Source organism: Caretta caretta, chromosome 3 (genome assembly GCF_965140235.1).
Source record: "Caretta caretta isolate rCarCar2 chromosome 3, rCarCar1.hap1, whole genome shotgun sequence".
Classification (NCBI taxonomy): Eukaryota; Metazoa; Chordata; order Testudines; family Cheloniidae; genus Caretta; species Caretta caretta.
Window position 1 is genome coordinate 100,213,127 of NC_134208.1, and position 18,188 is coordinate 100,231,314.

The 18,188-nt window shown below is 44.5% G+C and overlaps 1 protein-coding gene across 3 annotated transcripts in view; it reads right to left on the bottom strand.

Annotated features, from left to right (window-relative positions):
• Positions 1-18,188, bottom strand: part of SAMD3 (sterile alpha motif domain containing 3) — a 104,313-nt gene that overhangs the window by 53,512 nt on the left and 32,613 nt on the right. For all 3 annotated transcript variants that reach the window (XM_048844579.2, XM_048844575.2, XM_048844576.2), the window contains exon 4: positions 12,604-12,717. In XM_048844579.2, the coding sequence (XP_048700536.1) occupies positions 12,604-12,717 (114 nt within the window). The remainder of the gene's footprint in view (positions 1-12,603; positions 12,718-18,188) is intronic.

Below are 18,188 nucleotides of genomic sequence, written 5' to 3' on the forward strand. Positions count from 1 at the left end.
GTTAATTCAAAGACATTTTGTGCTAAAGTCACAGAAATTTAGCAATCAATCGATTATAATCAGTTAAGGAAGGTGGGAGGGAAATAGAGTAGACTGAGGTTTGGCACATAATACAGAAATTTTCACTTCTAAGGCCACGTCTACACTACAAATTTTGGCTGCTGCAAATTATGTCAGCATAAACCACAATTAGCATCTCGCATCCTTGCGCCGATACCGCACATACTCAACAGGGGTGCTTGTCTCAACTTGTCACCATCCAGCACATTGTCTTTTGGGAAGTTTTGACAATGCATGGTAGGGTAGAAACAAGTCATTCAGAGATGACTGGGAGCTAGGGGTCTACTTCCCAGCATGCAACTTTCTCCATCCCATAGAGTCATCTACATTCCAAATTTTGCACCCTTTTCAAAAATCCCATGAAACCACAGGGCCTTCCTCACGGTCTGTCATCTCTGACAGAAGTATGGAGCCTTGGCACTATTGTCATGAACTTTGGAAGCACAGGGCACATGATCCTCTAGAATTTGCAGAGCTGCAAGAACCGCATCGATGGAGAACATGATGATTTCATGGACAGCAGATTGCTGCGGAACATAGAGAAAACCAATTCAAGGCTGTTGGTGGAGTTCACAGAGCAGTTGCAGATGGCATAGTGCCATATCTGAGCCCAAGAAACAACCGGGATCACACTGTAATGCAGGGTTGCAATGACAAGCAGTGGCTGCAGAACTTTTGTATGTGAAAGGCCACATTCCTGGATCCGTGCACCAAGCTCACACCAGCCCTCCATCCCCTGGACAACAGAATAAGAGCTCCACTGAGTGCACAAATGCGTGGTGATCGCACTGTGGAAACCTGCGACACCAGATTGCTATGAGTCAGTGGGAAATCGTTTTGGAGTTGGAAAATCCACTGTGGAAGCTGTTGTCATGCAAGTGTGCAGGGTCACCAATCATCTCCTGCTACACAGGACTGTGTCTCTCAGCAATGTGCAGAACACAGCAGATGGATTTGTGGCAACGGGGCTCCCAAATTGCAGCAGAGTGATGGCATGTGCATCCCTGGAACCAGCCCACCTTGCCACAGAGTACATCAACAGAAAGGGCTACTTCTCTATGGTTATGCAAGTGTTGGTTGATCAAGGGACACTTCACTGACATCCGTGTTGGCTGATCAGGGAAGGTGCATGATGCTCACATCTCTAAGAACACAGGACTGTTCAGAAAGCTGAAAGCAGGGACTTTTCTTTCCAAACTGGCGGATTACCATTGGTGATGTTGAAATGCCAACAGTGATGCTGGGGGACCCAGTCTACCTCTTGCTCCCCTGACTCATGAAGCTGTACACTGGCCACCTCAACAGCACCAAGGAAAGATTCAACCACCAGCTCAGAAGTTGCAGAATGACAGTTGAATGTGTTTTTGGTAGACTAAAGGGATGTTGGTTTGTTTACTCATAAGACTGGATCTCTGTGTGAAAAACATCCCAAGGGTTACAGCTGCCTGCTGTGTCGCGCGTAATACCTATGAGGCAAAGGGGGGAAGTTTCATATGGGGTAAAGGGTGGAGGTGGACCAGCTGTCTGCTGACTTTGAACAGCCAGACATAGGGGTTTTTAGAAGAGCTCAACAAAGAGCTGTATGGCTCGGGGAGGCCTTGAAAGAGCACTTTAAGAGCAAGCCACGGTAATGTGCGGTGGTGTACTATGCTCTATCCGGCCCTGCAGTTTTGGGGCCTGTTAGGAACTGGTTACTGTTACTGTTAGAAATCTGGTTACTGTTCCACATCTATGAATATAACACAGTCAATGCACCTATTAATTCTGTGGTGCTTGCTGTACATTTATAATTATTACTGTGTTTGTCACTGATCCTATGAGTTGTGTCATAGTGTACAATAACAAGCAGCGGGTTCTTTCACTACCACTAGGCATTCTGCAGCATATGTTGGAGATTAATAGATAAATTATTTTCCAAAAAATATTTTATTGAGAAACAAAGCCAGTGCAAAAACAAATAATCTGTGCAATTTAAAAGCAAATACATTAAAAACTTAAATAACGAAAAAGAACATTCATGTCCATCTTGGCTACACATACAGCAACTGTGGCGCTCACAGGTCAGTGTATGTGAAGCTGTGGTTGTCCGTAACGTCCCACGGGGTGGAGTGATAGGAGTAGGGAGGTGGGCCCTGATGCCACGTGGAATGGAAAGGGTGTGCTGGAAGGTGCTAAAATGAAGTTCTCTGCAGACTGCAAAGGGAGGCAAGTTTGCAACTGTTGAACACGTAGGTCCACAAGCACCTGCAGCATGTGTGTTTGCGGAGAAACTCCTTTTCCTGCTGCAACTTTCTCCTGTTCGCTCTTTCCTTCTCCGCACCCTCTGCCCACAGTCTGATTACAGGATCTCACTGATGTCATCCTGAGTCCTCTTCTTTCTCCTCCTTACCTGGCTCTGGCATTGCAGAGGTGTGGGGGGGAAACAAAGGCCACAATGGCAGCAGCTACAGACAAAACACAGAGATACCACTGTCAATATAGTCACAATGGAAAAGTGAAAGCTAAGATTCAGAACTTCCTTCCCTCACTCCCCTAAAGTTTTAAACAAGACTTACTTATTGACACTTCTGCTTGGAGAGCTTGTGCACAGTGCCACTCACAGCACCCGCAGTGGTGAGTATGGCCCACCAGAGGTGAGGAAAATGAGGAGGGAATTGCTCAGTAGCATGAAATTATGACTATAGGGCAACGGCACTGAATACTGGCCCCATTTTCCACACGTGGTGGTGATTTTAGCTCATATTGTGTTCCTGAGGATAACAAAGGCTCAGAGAACACAGCTGCTGCTGGCATCTTAAATGTGCCCGGCCCATATGCTGCTATCATGTTTACTGCGATGTGCCTGCTGATGTTATCACTGATGGGCATAGGAAAGCATCTCACCATAAAGGAAAAAATACAGCTGCCATCCCTAGAAACCTTCAAGAGAGAATTCCAGAATACCTCCATGAAAGTTTCATCGCGATCTCTCAGAAGGATTCAAGGGACATGCCTGGGTAAACAAACTGTTCCACTGGTCCCGGGCCCCTCTCAACTCTATAGGGGAATGAAAAGCATGTAACAGCTCTGCCTCTCTTTGTTGTACCTCTGCCTCTTCTAGTATGAGTAAATTAATGCAAAGTTGACCTGCTAAGTTGGGAGCGCCATCAGTACATTATTGTAATGGGAAATACATTTATACACTTACCTGAGATTCCTTCCCCTGCATCAAGCTCACATGTGCTCAGCTGCCAAGACTGACTGAACTGCAGTGGAATCTCCAACAGGTCCAGGCTCACGACACAGCGTGAACCCCCAGTTTCATGTCCCCCATCCTCTTCCTCTTCTTTGCTGGGACTCAGGCTCCTCCGAGGTATCCACAGTGGTGTATAGGGCAGTGGTATAGTCTCTGTCAAGGCATGCAGCTCTCCGTAAAACCGGCGGGCCTGCGGCTCAGCACCAGACTGACCGTTGGCCTCTCCAGGGCGGTATGTCTGCTGTAGTTACTTCACTTTCACACAGCACTGCTGCTGGTCCCTGTCATACCCCTTCTCCTGCATCCCCCGTGCTATCTGCTCATAGATGTCCACATTTCTACAGCTTGTCCATAGCTGTGCCTGCACAGCCTCTTCTCCCCACAGGCTCAGGAGATCCTGTATCTCCTATCTGCTCCAGCCTGGGGCATACGGAGTGTGTAGCCCTCATGCTCAGCTGGGAAGCTGCAGACAACAAGGGAGAGCTGCTAGGTGTGCTCACCAAGTTGGACAATCAGGAAAAGGCATTTCAAAAAAATCGCAGGGTTTTAGAGTGGAGTGGGGAGGCTGGCCGATTGGCTTCCAGACTCAGTGACTCCTGGCCAATGCAGTTCACAATTGTGACCAAAGCAATCAGTGTTGGGCATTGCGGAACAGCTGCTGGAGGACAGTTAGGGTTAACATAGGTAACGCAGTGTCTACACTCGCACTGTGTTGACCTCAGAACGTTAACCATGGCTCAACACCACTCGGCGAGGTGATGTAACTGCTTTGCCGTCATGGGGCATTTACATTGGTGGCGGACAAATTTAAGCATGGACACATGAACAACTAGGTCAACGCAAGGCAGCTTATGTTGATCTTACCTTGTCACGTACACCAGGCCTAAGGCCCTCACTACACTGGGCTGTAAACAGAAGTTATAAGCCATGTGTAAACAGTTTCAGCTAAAATAGTTTTTAAGTGTAGACATAACCTTAGAATGCTACAGCAGCACAGCTGCAAATGTGAAGCCGTAGCAGTTCAGTGTAAACTCTTACTATAGCAACAGGTGACCCTTCTCCCGTCACTGGAGGTAAGCCAACTTCCCAAGAGGAAGTAGCGAGGTAAACGGAAGACTTCTACACCAGAGGTTTGGTCAATTTAACTAAGTCACTCAGGGGTGCAAATTTTTCACACCCGTGAGAGAGACATAGGTACGGCAATGTAACTTTTCATGGTGAACTGACCTTAACATAGGCCCGGTTTACACTAAAAAGGTCAACCCAGCTATGTCGTTAAGGGATGTGAAAAATTCATACCTTGCCCCATCAGTCTCTAAACAATGTCTGAAAAATCCTTCAAAGTCCTGAAGCAATAAGGTGGAAATACGCGATTATGTTTAGATGAAGTCGCCACAAAAAACTCACAGTTGGGCGACTGTTAAATAGGTGAAGTAGATCTAAATTAAATAGAGTTGGCTGGAGAGAGATGCAACTAACAGCTTATCTACTTACAGAAGTGTTCACACACAAAGCGCTGGTCTTCACTACAGGGTAAGCAGACCTAAGCCATGCTACTCCAGCTACGTAGCTTAGGTCGACTTACCCTGGTGTCTTCACTGCGCTGCGTTGATGGGAGACGCTCTCCCGTCGATCTACCTTAATCTTCTCAGGGAGCTGGAGTACCAGGGTCGACGGGAGAGCGCACTGCCGTCAATTTAGCGGGTCTTCACAGATTGATTGCTGCATGGATTGCTCTCTATAAATATATCAGAGGGATAAATACCGGAGAGGGAGAGGAATTATTTAAGCTCAGTACCAATGTGGACACAAGAACAAATGGATATAAACTGGCCGTTGTGAATTTAGACTTGAAATTAGATGAAGGTTTCTAACCATTAGAGGAGTGAAGTTTTGGAACAGCCTTCCAAGGGAAGCAGTGGGGGGGAAAAACCTATCTGGCTTTAAGATTAAACTCGATAAATTTATGGAAGAGATGGTATGATGGGATAACATGATTTTGGCAATTAATTGATCTTTAAATATTCATGGTAAATAGGCCCAATGGCCTGTGATGGGAAGTTAGATGTGGTGGGATCTGAGTCACTACAGAGAATTCTTTCCTGGGTATCTGGCTGGTGAATCTTGCCCATATGCTCAGGGTTCAGCTGATCGCCATATTTGGGGTCGGGAAGGAATTTTCCTCCAGAGCAGATTGGAAGAGGCCCTGAAGGTTTTTTGCCTTCCTCTGTAGCATGGGGCACGGGTCACTTGCTGTAGAATTCTCTGCTCCTTGAAGTCTTTAAACCATGATTTGAGGACTTCAATAGCTCAGACATAGGTGAGAGGTTTATTGCAGGAGCGGGTGGGTGAGATTCTGTGGCCTGCATTGTGCAGGAGGTCAGACTAGATGATCATAATGGTCCCTTCTGACCTTAATATCTATGAATCTATGATCTCCGCATAGTGAAGACCAGCCCAAAGTTGTGCCCATGTAACATCACACTTTTAGTTAAACCAGTGCAACTGGTGTGTTTAGTCTAGGCCTCACACAAGGACAAGACTATTACAAATAGAAGTTTAACGCCAAGGTCAATATAGTGCCCCCCAAAGTCTCTCTCATACCTGCAAGATCTTGGGACACAGACCAGGTTAACATGCCTGAGAATCGATTTGTAAATCTCACCTTACTTCAGAAAAAGGCATCCCCTTGGTATAATAAAGCCTATTAACTAGTTTTTAATCAAGCCATTTCTGTAAATTCCCATTTTATTTCATGTTCTCTCTACTATCCTTGGAAGTTATGTGAAGCAAACGCTATAACTGTAATTCTCTTTGGCTGCATAGTATTCTCAGAGTGTTCATACACAGTACATCTCTTGGGAACCTAATACCATAAAGTCAAGTCATTATGGACTGAGCTGTTCTGTCTCCACTAACTGAACAAAAATTACAGTCCCAATGTCATGGGGAACATTTTGTCTCACTGAAAGAAAAGTTATGGCGTTTGCACTCCTGTGTTGTCACCTTGGTTATCCAAGGATGGTTTTAGGCTGGATCGTATGGTTGAGCACATAATTAACACAGCAGAAAAGCCTCCAACAGCAAAATATATGGCGTACTTTGCACAAAGGCATGTTCCTGAGTTAGGTGAAACTGATCATTTCAAAAAAAAAAAAAAAAAAACCTTGGCATCAGTGCAGATAGTTCAATCAAGACATCTGTGCAATGTGCAGCAGATGCCAAGAAACAGGATAAAATATTATACACACTGGTAATAATAACCATTAAAGCCTCCGGGCATCTGAGTAAAGAAGAACAGTTTCCAATATGTATTTTGTTTGTTTACATAATTTAAATAAGATTTTGTTGGCTGAAAGCCAGCTAACATAACTAGGCTGTGTAACACAGGTTCCTCTCAATGTTGTTTCTGGTCTTCCTTGCTTCATTCCCTCCACGGGTTTGTTACACCCCTTTTCTTAATTTAAATTTCTTAATTTTTCTCAATTTTCTCTGATTAGGCAATGAACCCCAAACACACAGCTCCCTGCAGCTACACAGAGCCCCACTGTGGCCCTCCAAGTAGAGCTGGTTGAGCATGGTCAGACAGAGCTCATAGCAGGAACAGGACCTTTGATTGTAAACTCCTCAGGGCAAGACGTGTCTATACGTTTGTATAGCATCTAACAAAGCCCCCTCTCCCCCTTCCCAATAGCGATAGAACCTCTGGGCACGGCCACAATACAAACAACATTATTTCCATTAACATTTATTTTAAAATGAGTCAACTTTCCCAAAGAGTGGGACATCAGAAAACTTCAGCACTGCACTCAACACATTCTCAACATACTAATGAGGATGGAATAATAGTCAGAAAGGTTAGGATGGAGACTGCAGCTTGGTGGTGATGGTTGGGGGGAAGGGCGTGTTAGTGTTTCAGGTGGGTAGGAGAAAAAGATTCTGGCCCACTTGCTGTTGGATGAGCCTTATCTACATCTTATTTATTTATTGCTACATTTTGCCTGATGTTTTCTCCACTTACCTTCACTGGCCCATTGTAGCTCTTCTTGAATGTAGAAACAGGAAGAGCTGATGTCAGTCACAGTGTGAGACTCAGGGCAAGTCTACACTAGAGCACTACATCGGTGCAGCTGCCTCGCTGTAGCATGCCCGGTGAAGACGTGCTGTGCTGACAGGAGAGCTCTCTCCTGTTGACATAATTACTCCACCTCAGCAAGAAGCAGAAGCTATGTCGGCGGGAGAGCACCTCCCGCTGACATAGCACCAGTGTGGACAGCACAAAACTTGCATCACTCGAGGGGGTTTTTTCACACCCCGAGCGATGGAAGTTATATCGACTTGGGCTGTAACGTAGATCTGCCCTCAGAAAACCTCTCACTTACTGTTGGTAGAGGGAACCATAGCAGAGATACAAAAATTAAATTTCAGTTAAGTTTTGTAGAACTATTGTCACATTTTACAACCACCAGCTAAAAAAACAGGCCGTGAAAATATAGGCAAAACTAATCAGATGACGCCCATGCTTTAAAGCCAGTTTCTAACATGGCTGGTCCTTGACACAGCCAACTTCACTTTGGAGGCAGTCAGGATTGCGTTTTGTTTGTTACATTCTCAGGAGATGCTGCTTCTGTGCTTGGAGTTTGCTTGAGTGCTGCAGAAGCAGCAGCTGAAGGCTCGGGAGAGAAGAATTTTTCCTCAGGAGTAAGATTGGCTGAACTGCTGTCTGATCAGGCCATTTTACAGGAGAGAGCAAACACGTGTGCGTGCATGAGAGAGAGAGAGAAATCTAGTTTATCGTAACAGAAGTACTTTTACAAATATATTTTGGGTTTCTGTAAGTCTCATTATTTACGGTAATCTTTGTGGAATTACTACATTACATAGTTAATGTTTCCTCTAGGCCAGAAGTCCCTAATCTGTGGAGCACGGAGGAATGTTTGGGGGTGGCGTTGCTAGTGCCTGGGCCAGCTCCCACGAGAAGTGGGGAGGGAGCGCTACCCAGTTCCGCTCCAGGCCCTGCACCCCAGGGCACAGGCTGCTGGCCTCGGCTCTGCTCTCGCCCCCTCCCCCAGCTATGGCTCCAGCCTCGGCCTCCTTACCTCTGTCCACGTCCTCCCTCCCAGAGCTGTGGTCCCGCTCCAGGCCCTGGGAGGTGGAGGCGCAAACAGGGGTAAGTGTGGGGCGCAAGGTAAAAAGTTTGGGGACTACTGCTCTAGATTGTTTGGAGGATTCAGTTTATTTTTGTTAGAAAAAAGGGAGTTAGAGCAATAAGCACCCACATAAAGAAACCCCAGGCTGACAGCATCTGACTGGTTAACATAATACTATCCACTCCAAGCATTCAAAAAATCATGAGTCAGTCCCCCCCAAAATCACAGAGGTATTTTTTGTCGGTTTGAAATTTCCATGATTTTTAAAACAACAACTTGGGTGTGGGATGGTATTTGTCTTCTAGTTTTTGAGCCTCTAGAATTCACATTTTCAAGCTTCCCCCTGCAATTGCAAGAGCAAGAAGCTTTCAGATAAGGGGGAGGGGGGTTTAGAAATTCTCATATAGACCACTGACTCCAATGAGCTGAGGCTTTAAGGGGGAAAAAATCCCAACAAAAACAGGAAGAGTTGGAAATGCTGTAAACAATCATGCAAAAGGTGAGGCTGCAAATCTACCAAATTAGAAAAATAATTAGATTACCACATGTATTAGAAATAGTTCTGAAGACCAGTGGTATCAATGTTAAAGAATTAGAAGTCTATTCAGATAAGCTCTCAATGCATATAAAGATCTGACGAACAGTCCAGCAGAAAATTTACAGGAACAATGCTTCAGATTAACAGTTTTCCCCTTGTTTTTCCAGCATGCATACAAATGGATTTCAGACAGACTATTCTAAAAGGACTAACACTATCTACATACAAATAATGGGGAATTAAAGAGCAAGACCTGGGATTGACAGTAGAAGACAAACATCTTCAACCAAAAGCACACTTGCAAAACTACCTTCAATAGGACAAGCTATTAGCTGTACACTTACCACATAAGAGGTAAGATTGTTGATCTAAAACATTCCTCACACTTTCACAGCCACTCAATTAGTATGTCAGGCAGGATTTGAAATGTGATGTGGTATCCTGTTAGTGCACACAAATCTGTCCCCCAGCTGAGTATTTCACTCCAAGGCATTTGGACAGAAAGTCCATTATGCAACAAAAAAAGCTATGGAACACCTTTTTATTTATATATAAAGATTTATTCTCATATGAGAATCAATCTTTTATCAGGATGCCGTTCCTGAAGGAAAACAGTTGGAACTTCATGAGAAGTGGATCTGGTTTGTATATCATTTGGCATGCATGACTTCAGAAACTGCATTTAGAACATATGCCAATAAAAATGTGGGCTCTCATACAGCCGTCTCAGGTAACTGTAGGAAAAAATGACAGCTGCTGTCTCAGCAACAAGACCATCTCATACTGCCTTGAGCTGTGCAGGAGCTAGTACTTAGATAGAAAAGCAGGTATGAAAAGTGTTCATGGGAGCATTTTGTGTATCCTAAGTGGGTGTTCTCACAGAAGAGCATTGCTACCACTTCAACAAATTTTTACACAAGAAAACTTTAAGACCCTGGACACTCCACACTTTTTTGCTCTTACCCCATCTCTAAAAAATAATGTAACCATAGTGACCTCTGATCTGATCAGTTGGATGCATAAATGCACTTTGATGACTCTTCAATAGAGGAAGAAAAGGGATAAAATAAATTATGTTTTTGTTACAACAAGTTAACTGTTATTTTTGAGTTTAAACTATCAGAGCTAGACAGAGTCTCCCTCAATCTCTCTGTAAGATCAAGAAGCATACTTTGAAGGTGCTTGTTGGGGCTTGTCTATATAGAGAAGTTATATCAGGGTAAGGTAGAATGTGAATTTAAAATGCTATATTTCGACCAGTGTAACAATAGCCATTTAACTATATTGGCCTAAATTGCTGTGTAGACAACCCCAAAGACTCTATTCTCTCTTTCAGTATATTACTACTACACTAGTGCGAATGAAGCAGTTTCCACAAGTAAGGGGAAAACATATACAAGAGAAAGATGTACAGAATTTAAACACTCCAAATACATAAAAACAGGAAAAATGAACCAGTTCTGGAAGAAGATGAACAAAAGAAAAACCACTAAGAACCACCCCCATAAACATTGGCAGAACTATCAGACTAACATTATGTTGAATTGTAAAATCAGTATTCAAAACAGGTTTTTCTTAAACCCCCAATCTATGTTTAAAAATTCAATAACCACCACCTCAGCAGTCAAACCCACAGCAACACCAGCTATAACCTCTCCCTGAGGCTGTTTCTACACATAAAACACTAAAGTGACACACCTGCAATGCCATTGTATCATTTCATGTAGACATTCAGTACAGTGACAGAAAAGGTCCTCACATTACTGTAATTAATCAACCTCCCTGAGCAGCAGTAACTGGGTCAGTGGAAGAATTCTTCCGTCAACCAAGTACCATCTCCCCTGGGAGCTAGGTCAGTATAGCTACACTTCTCCGGGGTGTGGATTTTTACACCCCTAACCAGAGGTGCCAACTTTCTGATTTGCCAGGGGGGCCACTCGACTTCCCCCCGAGGCCCCACTCTCATGCCGCCTCTTCCCTCCCAGGTAGTTTGGTTGTTTTTTGTTAATAGAGGTGAAGTTTAATGTACATCGGCCTGAGGAGGTTACGCTGGCTGCTTGCCGGTTGCCAAGGTATAGAACAGGATGTATAAGCACACCTACACAGCTAATGGAAGTGTGATTATAACATGGGTAGGTATACTGATGCTAGCTTTAATTTGGCTAGTGCAAGTAACAATAGAAGTGGTGATGCGGCAGCATGGACTTCAGCTCAGGCTGGCTGCCCAGTACAAACCCAACCGGGACTCTGAGTACATACTTGAGTTGCTACCCTGTGCTGAAGCCTGCATTGCTGTGTGTGCACTACTATTGTTACTTGCGCTGGCTAGATTAAAGCTAGCATGGACATGTCTACCCACACTATAATCACACCTTCATTTGTTGTGTAGCTGTACCATGTGTTCTAGGAATTTTCATTAAGGGACTAGAAAAACTGGTTGGATAGTCTGCATGGCTCCTATGCTTGAAGTGGATAAAAGGGTTGAGTATTTGGCTGGAAGGCTCAGGGTTCACATTCAGGGCTGGTCTACACTGAAAACCGACATCCAGCCCCGGAGCACCCACAGGGAAAAAAATAGTGAGTGCTCAGCACCGACCAGTGGGCCCCGCCGATCAGCTCCTCTCCCTCCCCGCAGCACTGTCTGCCCACCAGTGGGCCCGCCAATCAGCTCCTCTCCCTCCCCCCAGCACCTTCTGCCCACCAGTGGGCCTTGCCGATCAGTTCCTCCCTTTGGCTCTTCATAAGAAACTGACAAATAAGAAACGTCAAAAAAAAATTCTAACCAGACCACTTCACTTTTGAACCAGGACTCAGGTCTGCCCTTAGGTAAGTGTGTTCCAATTCCTGCTTGTTTATCTGAGAATTACACCTGTATATATGAAGATAGATTTGTACTAGGGATGTAAAATGTTAACCGGTTAACTGATAAGCATCAGACTTATGGCTAATGTATTCAGTTAAAATTTAAATGCCTAATGTGCACATCAAAAATGCCACAGCAATACCATTTCATAGTGTATATGGAACTAGGTTCGGCATTGTTAGAAGTTCAGACCATCGCTATGGAACTGACGTCATAGGTGCAGGAACTAGGGATGCAGGGCGTGTTACAGCACCCCCCGTTTTACGCGGGGCTCCACTGCCACTCTGCACCTGGGGTCCCGGCTACCAGCCCCATGCCTGGAGCTCCGTTCCCAGCCCCACACCCGCCCCTAGCTGTGGCCCCAGCCTCGGCCTCCTTACCCCTCTCCACGTCTGGGAGCAGGGCCGGCAGCCACAGCTAGGACCCCGAGTGCAGGGCCGGCAGCTAGGACCTATGTAAAACGTGGGGGTGCTGCAGCACCCCCCACACCCTTAGTTCCCTCGCCTATGTTTGAACTTGTTAATGGTTAAATGTTTAACTGATACAATTTTAATAATTTAAATGGTTACTTTTTTAAAACTCTATTTACATCCCTAATTTGTACTTCAAGATTTAGGAACAGATTAGTTCCCTTTTCTGATGGAGTATATAGGACTTCCTAGCAATGTGGAATAACTTCATAGTCTCATCAGCAAAACAGAAATGTAATGCTGTTTTCAAAACATAAGTAGAATTAGCAAGTGCACTATAAACTCACTTCTGCTTTAGCACTCTTCGGTCAATTAATCCACCATCATACTTTTCAGTTGGAGAGATATAACCTGTCTGCTCCGTAGGACTAAAAGGACTGAACACCTGGATGCCCATCGTGCTGGAAGAGAAGGAATTTCATTGGTGAGCTGTACACTTTGCAAAGCTTGTACACAGAGATATATTCTAAGATTCCAAAACACCTGCTGCAAAAACAGAAAATGTAAAAACGTTAACAAGTTGAATAGTCCATAAGTGACGCTGATGTGTCTGAAGTGGATGATGAATTAAATTAATCATTAGATCCAGCCAACTTAAAAGAAAACTAGAGTAATATTGCTAAGAGATGTTCTAATCACTACACATAATTACACAGAAGCAAATCACTACATTTTTGAAGTTTCATAGATACAGCAGCTTCTTGATTATTTTTTCTGCTATATTTAGTGTCTGATGTCTTCTAATATACAGAAAACAGTTCACCATTACAACACGTGATAAAACAAGAGAGGCTTGCAGAGTGTTGTAAGGCAGGTTCTATTAAACTAGGGGTATGTCTTCACTACCAACGTTCAAGCACTGCCGCAGCAGCGCTTTCCCCTGGCTGCGTAGTGACGGCACCCGCACAGGGAGAGAGCTCTCCCAGCACTCTAAAAAAAAATAAAAAATCACCCCCACGAGAGGAGTAGCTACCAGAGCTGGTGCACTGTCTACACCGCCATTTTACAGCGCTGAAACTTGCAGTGCTCAGTGTGGGTGTTTTTTCCCCACCCCTGAGCGAGAAAGTTTCAGCGCTGTAAAGAGGCAGTGTAGACAAGGCCCTAGAGGGCTGTCCGCTTCACGGCTTCTGTAGGCTGAGCTCATTGCACGTATCAGGCACTCCTTGTATTTTCAGGGACTCCCTGAAACCCCTGCTGTGCCAGGGGCTTGGTGTGTCCCCCATTCTCCACCCATTCTGCACCCATGACATGTGCAATCTGTGCTCCCCACATTGTTTCTTTTCTTTCTACCTGGGGGAGGAGAAGTCCTTCAGCATGGGAAGGTGTTAATGGCTGCCATCAACCAGTTCTTTGATCTTTGGATAATTACAGACCTAACTGAAGTAGATAGCTCTGCTAAGCAGATGCAAGGGCTTCCAGAGGTCAATTTTCATTGAAATCAGTAGGCTTTGCCCCATTGCAGCCTAGAACATTTCCCATAATTTTGGAATTGATCGGATGCAGTAGTTAAAAGTTATCAGATTACCTAAAGAAAAATGACATCAAGTTGAGCGTAGGTAGGACCTTGCTTCGCTCTGTCAAAAAAATAACAGATTCTGTTCTAGCCTACATCAGACTGGACCTTCTGCTAAGAACAGTAAATAAGCAGCTCTCATTGAGACCACTGAGACACTGAAACTGAAACATCTGTAAATATATCATTTCCAGCATTGTTGGAGAAAGTGTTCTTGAGATTTCCTTGAACCTGAATATTAGGGAAGTTTGGCCCCATCGCCAGGTGCAACATAGAAGTGTTCCAGCCATTTATAATATAGATCTTGAAGACTTCTTTTTGCATGCCACCTCTGCAGCATCAATTAAATGTCTGAAGAGCACTTTCTGAAGTGGCTTGCAAAATCACTGTTCCCTCTACAGTACTGGACATACTAATAGAACTGGTGCATGGTGACCTACTGCTGCCAAGTGACCTCAAAAACAGCCATGTCTGAGCGCAGATTTCCTTTCCAGTGGGCCTCTTCATTTTCCCTAGTCATTTTTTCCAAACCACTCACTTAAGTCAGAGCAACCAGACATCTTCTCAATCCGGCTTCAGGCTCCCAACTGAACTTGGGAGCAATCAGTCTACAGATAACTGATGTATGAAATGTGCAGCCATATGTCGCCATGGAGACACCATGCGAACGGCTCCTCTGGTGCTAGTGCACATGCAGGTACCCTCTGCCCTTACAATTAGCGATAGGCCCAAGGCATTAAGCCCAGCTCCAGAGACAGGCCCAAGGCATTAAGCCCAGCTCCAGAGACTGATCCAGACTTCACAAGATGTGTTTCAGATACAGTATTTCTGTTCAAGTTCATCACCTCTACCCTTAGTATTTTTATACAGGTTTCAGAGGAACAGCCGTGTTAGTCTGTATTCGCAAAAATAAAAGGAGTACTTGTGGCACCTTAGAGACTAACCAATTTATTTGAGCATGAGCTTTCGTGAGCTACAGCTCACTTCATCAGATGCATACCGTGGAAACTGCAGCAGACTTTATATACACACAGAGAATATGAAACAATACCTCCTCCCACCCCACTGTCCTGCTGGTAATAGCTTATCTAAAGTGATCAACAGGTGGGCCATTTCCAGCACAAATCCAGGTTTTCTCACCCTCCACCCCCCCACACAAATTCACTCTCCTGCTGGTGCTAGCCCATCCAAAGTGACAACTCTTAACCTGGATTTATGCAGGAAATAGCCCGACTTGATTATGTAAAGAGTTGTCACTTTGGATGGGCTAGCACCAGCAGGAGAGTGAATTTGTGTGGGGGGGTGGAGGGTGAGAAAACCTGGATTTGTGCTGGAAATGGCCCACCTGTTGATCACTTTAGATAAGCTATTACCAGCAGGACAGTGGGGTGGGAGGAGGTATTGTTTCATATTCTCTGTGTGTATATAAAGTCTGCTGCAGTTTCCACGGTATGCATCTGATGAAGTGAGCTGTAGCTCACGAAAGCTCATGCTCAAATAAATTGGTTAGTCTCTAAGGTGCCACAAGTACTCCTTTTATTTTTATACAGTCACTATTCATTTAGGTGCCTACAGTACTCTGTCCAACTAATGCAGTTTTCATTTGATAAGCAGGAGCCACGCTGACTTTGTACAAAATCCCTGCTGTTAGAAATCATTTTCTCTCACCTGACAACCAAAAGACAGCAAACAGGAAGGAAGAGAACTTAAGGAGTGGTAGGCCAAGAAAGCACCAGTGAACATTAAGAAAGGCATTCATGTAAGAAGGAATGGGGGCAGAAGAAAGGATGAAGGACATATTGCTTACAGCGTGGCAGATGCTTTGTCATGGAATGCTGCGAAAAGCAAGCCAGGTTGTGGAGCCCACATGCAATTAAGGGCTCTGTAATCTGGTCTAGTGTCAGCAAGTGAACAGTGAAAAAAAATGAATCCTTTTTGTGCATCTGTATATATTATATAACAGATCTATGCATTTCTGCTTTTTCCACAAATAATCTGATTCTCTATATCAAAAGGTGGCTTGCAGCAAAACCATGAACAATATTAAAAGTAAAAAAATGTATTACAGTGCTCCAAAATCACGGATAGCACAAATTCTGGTTTCTAAAGCATGAAACAAAGTCAAACAAAGGATTCCTAAAAAATTTTGTGCAACATACATATTTATTACACACACAAAACTATGTTAAAAGAACATTATTAAGGTTGCAAAGTCAAGCATTCATAAAGTAGGAAATTCCAAAATTAAGATTGCCTGTGGAACCTCTATTCAGCCCCCTTGTGCGTACACATTTATGAAACAATCATTAATTATATCATCACATACTATTTTTTCCACAGGACTCTGCCTCATTGAGTGCACAGAATGGATGGTGGTCACTTATTCAGCAACTATTCAATATTTTATTTTCCCCACATTGCTCAAAGTGAGGCTCCAGGCTTTATTTAATGAATACTATTTAAATCCTACAATGAAGACAGTATTCGTTTTCTCCTGGGCTTTGATGCTCATCACTATAGTATGAGTGCTTCACAAACATTAATTAATTTATTTTCAAAACACACCTGTGAGATGAGGGAGAATTATTATACCCATTTTATTATCCTCTGGAGAACTGAAGCACAGAGAAATTTAAGACAAAAGTATCCACTAGTTCTGGGTGCCCAATCTGAGATGCCTAGGACCCGATTTTCAGAATACTTAGCATTATGTAGCATGTAATGCATACAAATCACAGCTCCCACTGATGTCAGTTGCAGGTGTCAGGTTTCAGAGTGGTAGCCCTGTTAGTCTGTATCAGCAAAAACAAGAGGAGTACTTGTGGCACCTTAGAGACTAACAAATTTATTTGGGCATAAGCTTTCACGGGCTAGAACCCACTTCATCGGATGCATGGAGTGAAAATACAGGAGCAGGTACAAATACATGAAAGGATGGGGGGATGCTTTACCAAGTGTGAGGTGAGTCTAATGAGTTAAATCAATTAACAGCAGGATACCAAGGGAGGCAAAATAACTTCTGAAGTGGTAAGAGAATGGCCCATTACAGACAGTTAACAGAAAGGTGTGAGTAACAGTAGGGAGAAATTAGTATTGGGGAAATTAAGTTTAGGTTATAGGCTCAAGTCACACGCCCAGAAAAAGAGGCACACACAATTAGGAGGTCAACCTGTGAAAAGTTTGGTTTAATGGCCTTCACTAATATCACATAGGAGCTCTGAGGTAGAGGCAGGGATAGAATCCAATTTTCCAGGGTAGCATTCAACTGCCTTAACTATAAGACCATCCTTTCTCTGCCTCATTCACTACATACCTTCCAACTTCTACAACAAACGAAGCAGGGGTTCTACAGACATCATCATCCTTGGCTTACACAACCCTGAATCGACCCCAGAGCCGGTCCATGCAGTGCACTGAATGAGGCACGGGTCTCGGGGGGGGGGGGGGGGAATAGTATGTGATCATGTAGTTAAAAACAGCACCATAATGGATGCACACTAGGGGGCCAAATTAAAAGTACCGTGTTCTGTCTGGACCACCAATAGATGGGGATTGGACATTTTGCTAGGGGGGTTCATAGATATTTGCTGACAACAGAGGAACAGACACACTCAGGAATTCTTGATCTGGAGAGGAGTGTTCTCTAGGGGTCACAGACTTTTCCAAGCCTGCTAAAAAGAGTGACCTGTTCTGCTCTATCTCCTCCAACCTGTCCCTGTCCCAGTCCTGTCTCATCCCCACCTCTGGCTCATCCTCTGAATCCCATTCTCCTCACTTAGGCTTTGGCTACACTAGAGACCTTACAGTGGCACAGCTGTACCGCTGCAAGATCTCCCATGTAGCTGCTCTATGCGGCAGGAGAGGGTTCTTCCACCAGCATAATTAAACCACCTCTAAAAGCCAGGAAATCCCAGCACCTCCCCGCCCCTGCCCCCCCCCCAAATTCCCAGTTTGAGCCCCCACCCTATTTTCCCTCTCCTCCCCCTACCAGCCTCAAGTCCAAGACTCTGCCACCCCCAGGTCTGAGTCCCAGTCTTCCTGCACCTCCTTGTCCTAATCTATTTTCCCTACCCCCTTCCATAGGTCTGGCTCTTGTCCCCCCTGCATTCGAATTAGGCAGCTTCCTCCTCCAGGCTCCCCAGCTGAAGGCTCATTGAAAGCACAGGAGAAAACACTTGTCAACTGTGTTCTCTGTTCAGATACTCACAGATGAACCTGGACCAGCGCACAGCAGCACAGAGCTGCAATTGCAGGGAAATTCCAGCTGAACCCTGGGCAGGAACATGCCCAGTGCAGTCAGAATCTTTGGGAAATTCGGCAGGTACAATCTTCTAAAATGTCTCTATTGAGCATTTGTGA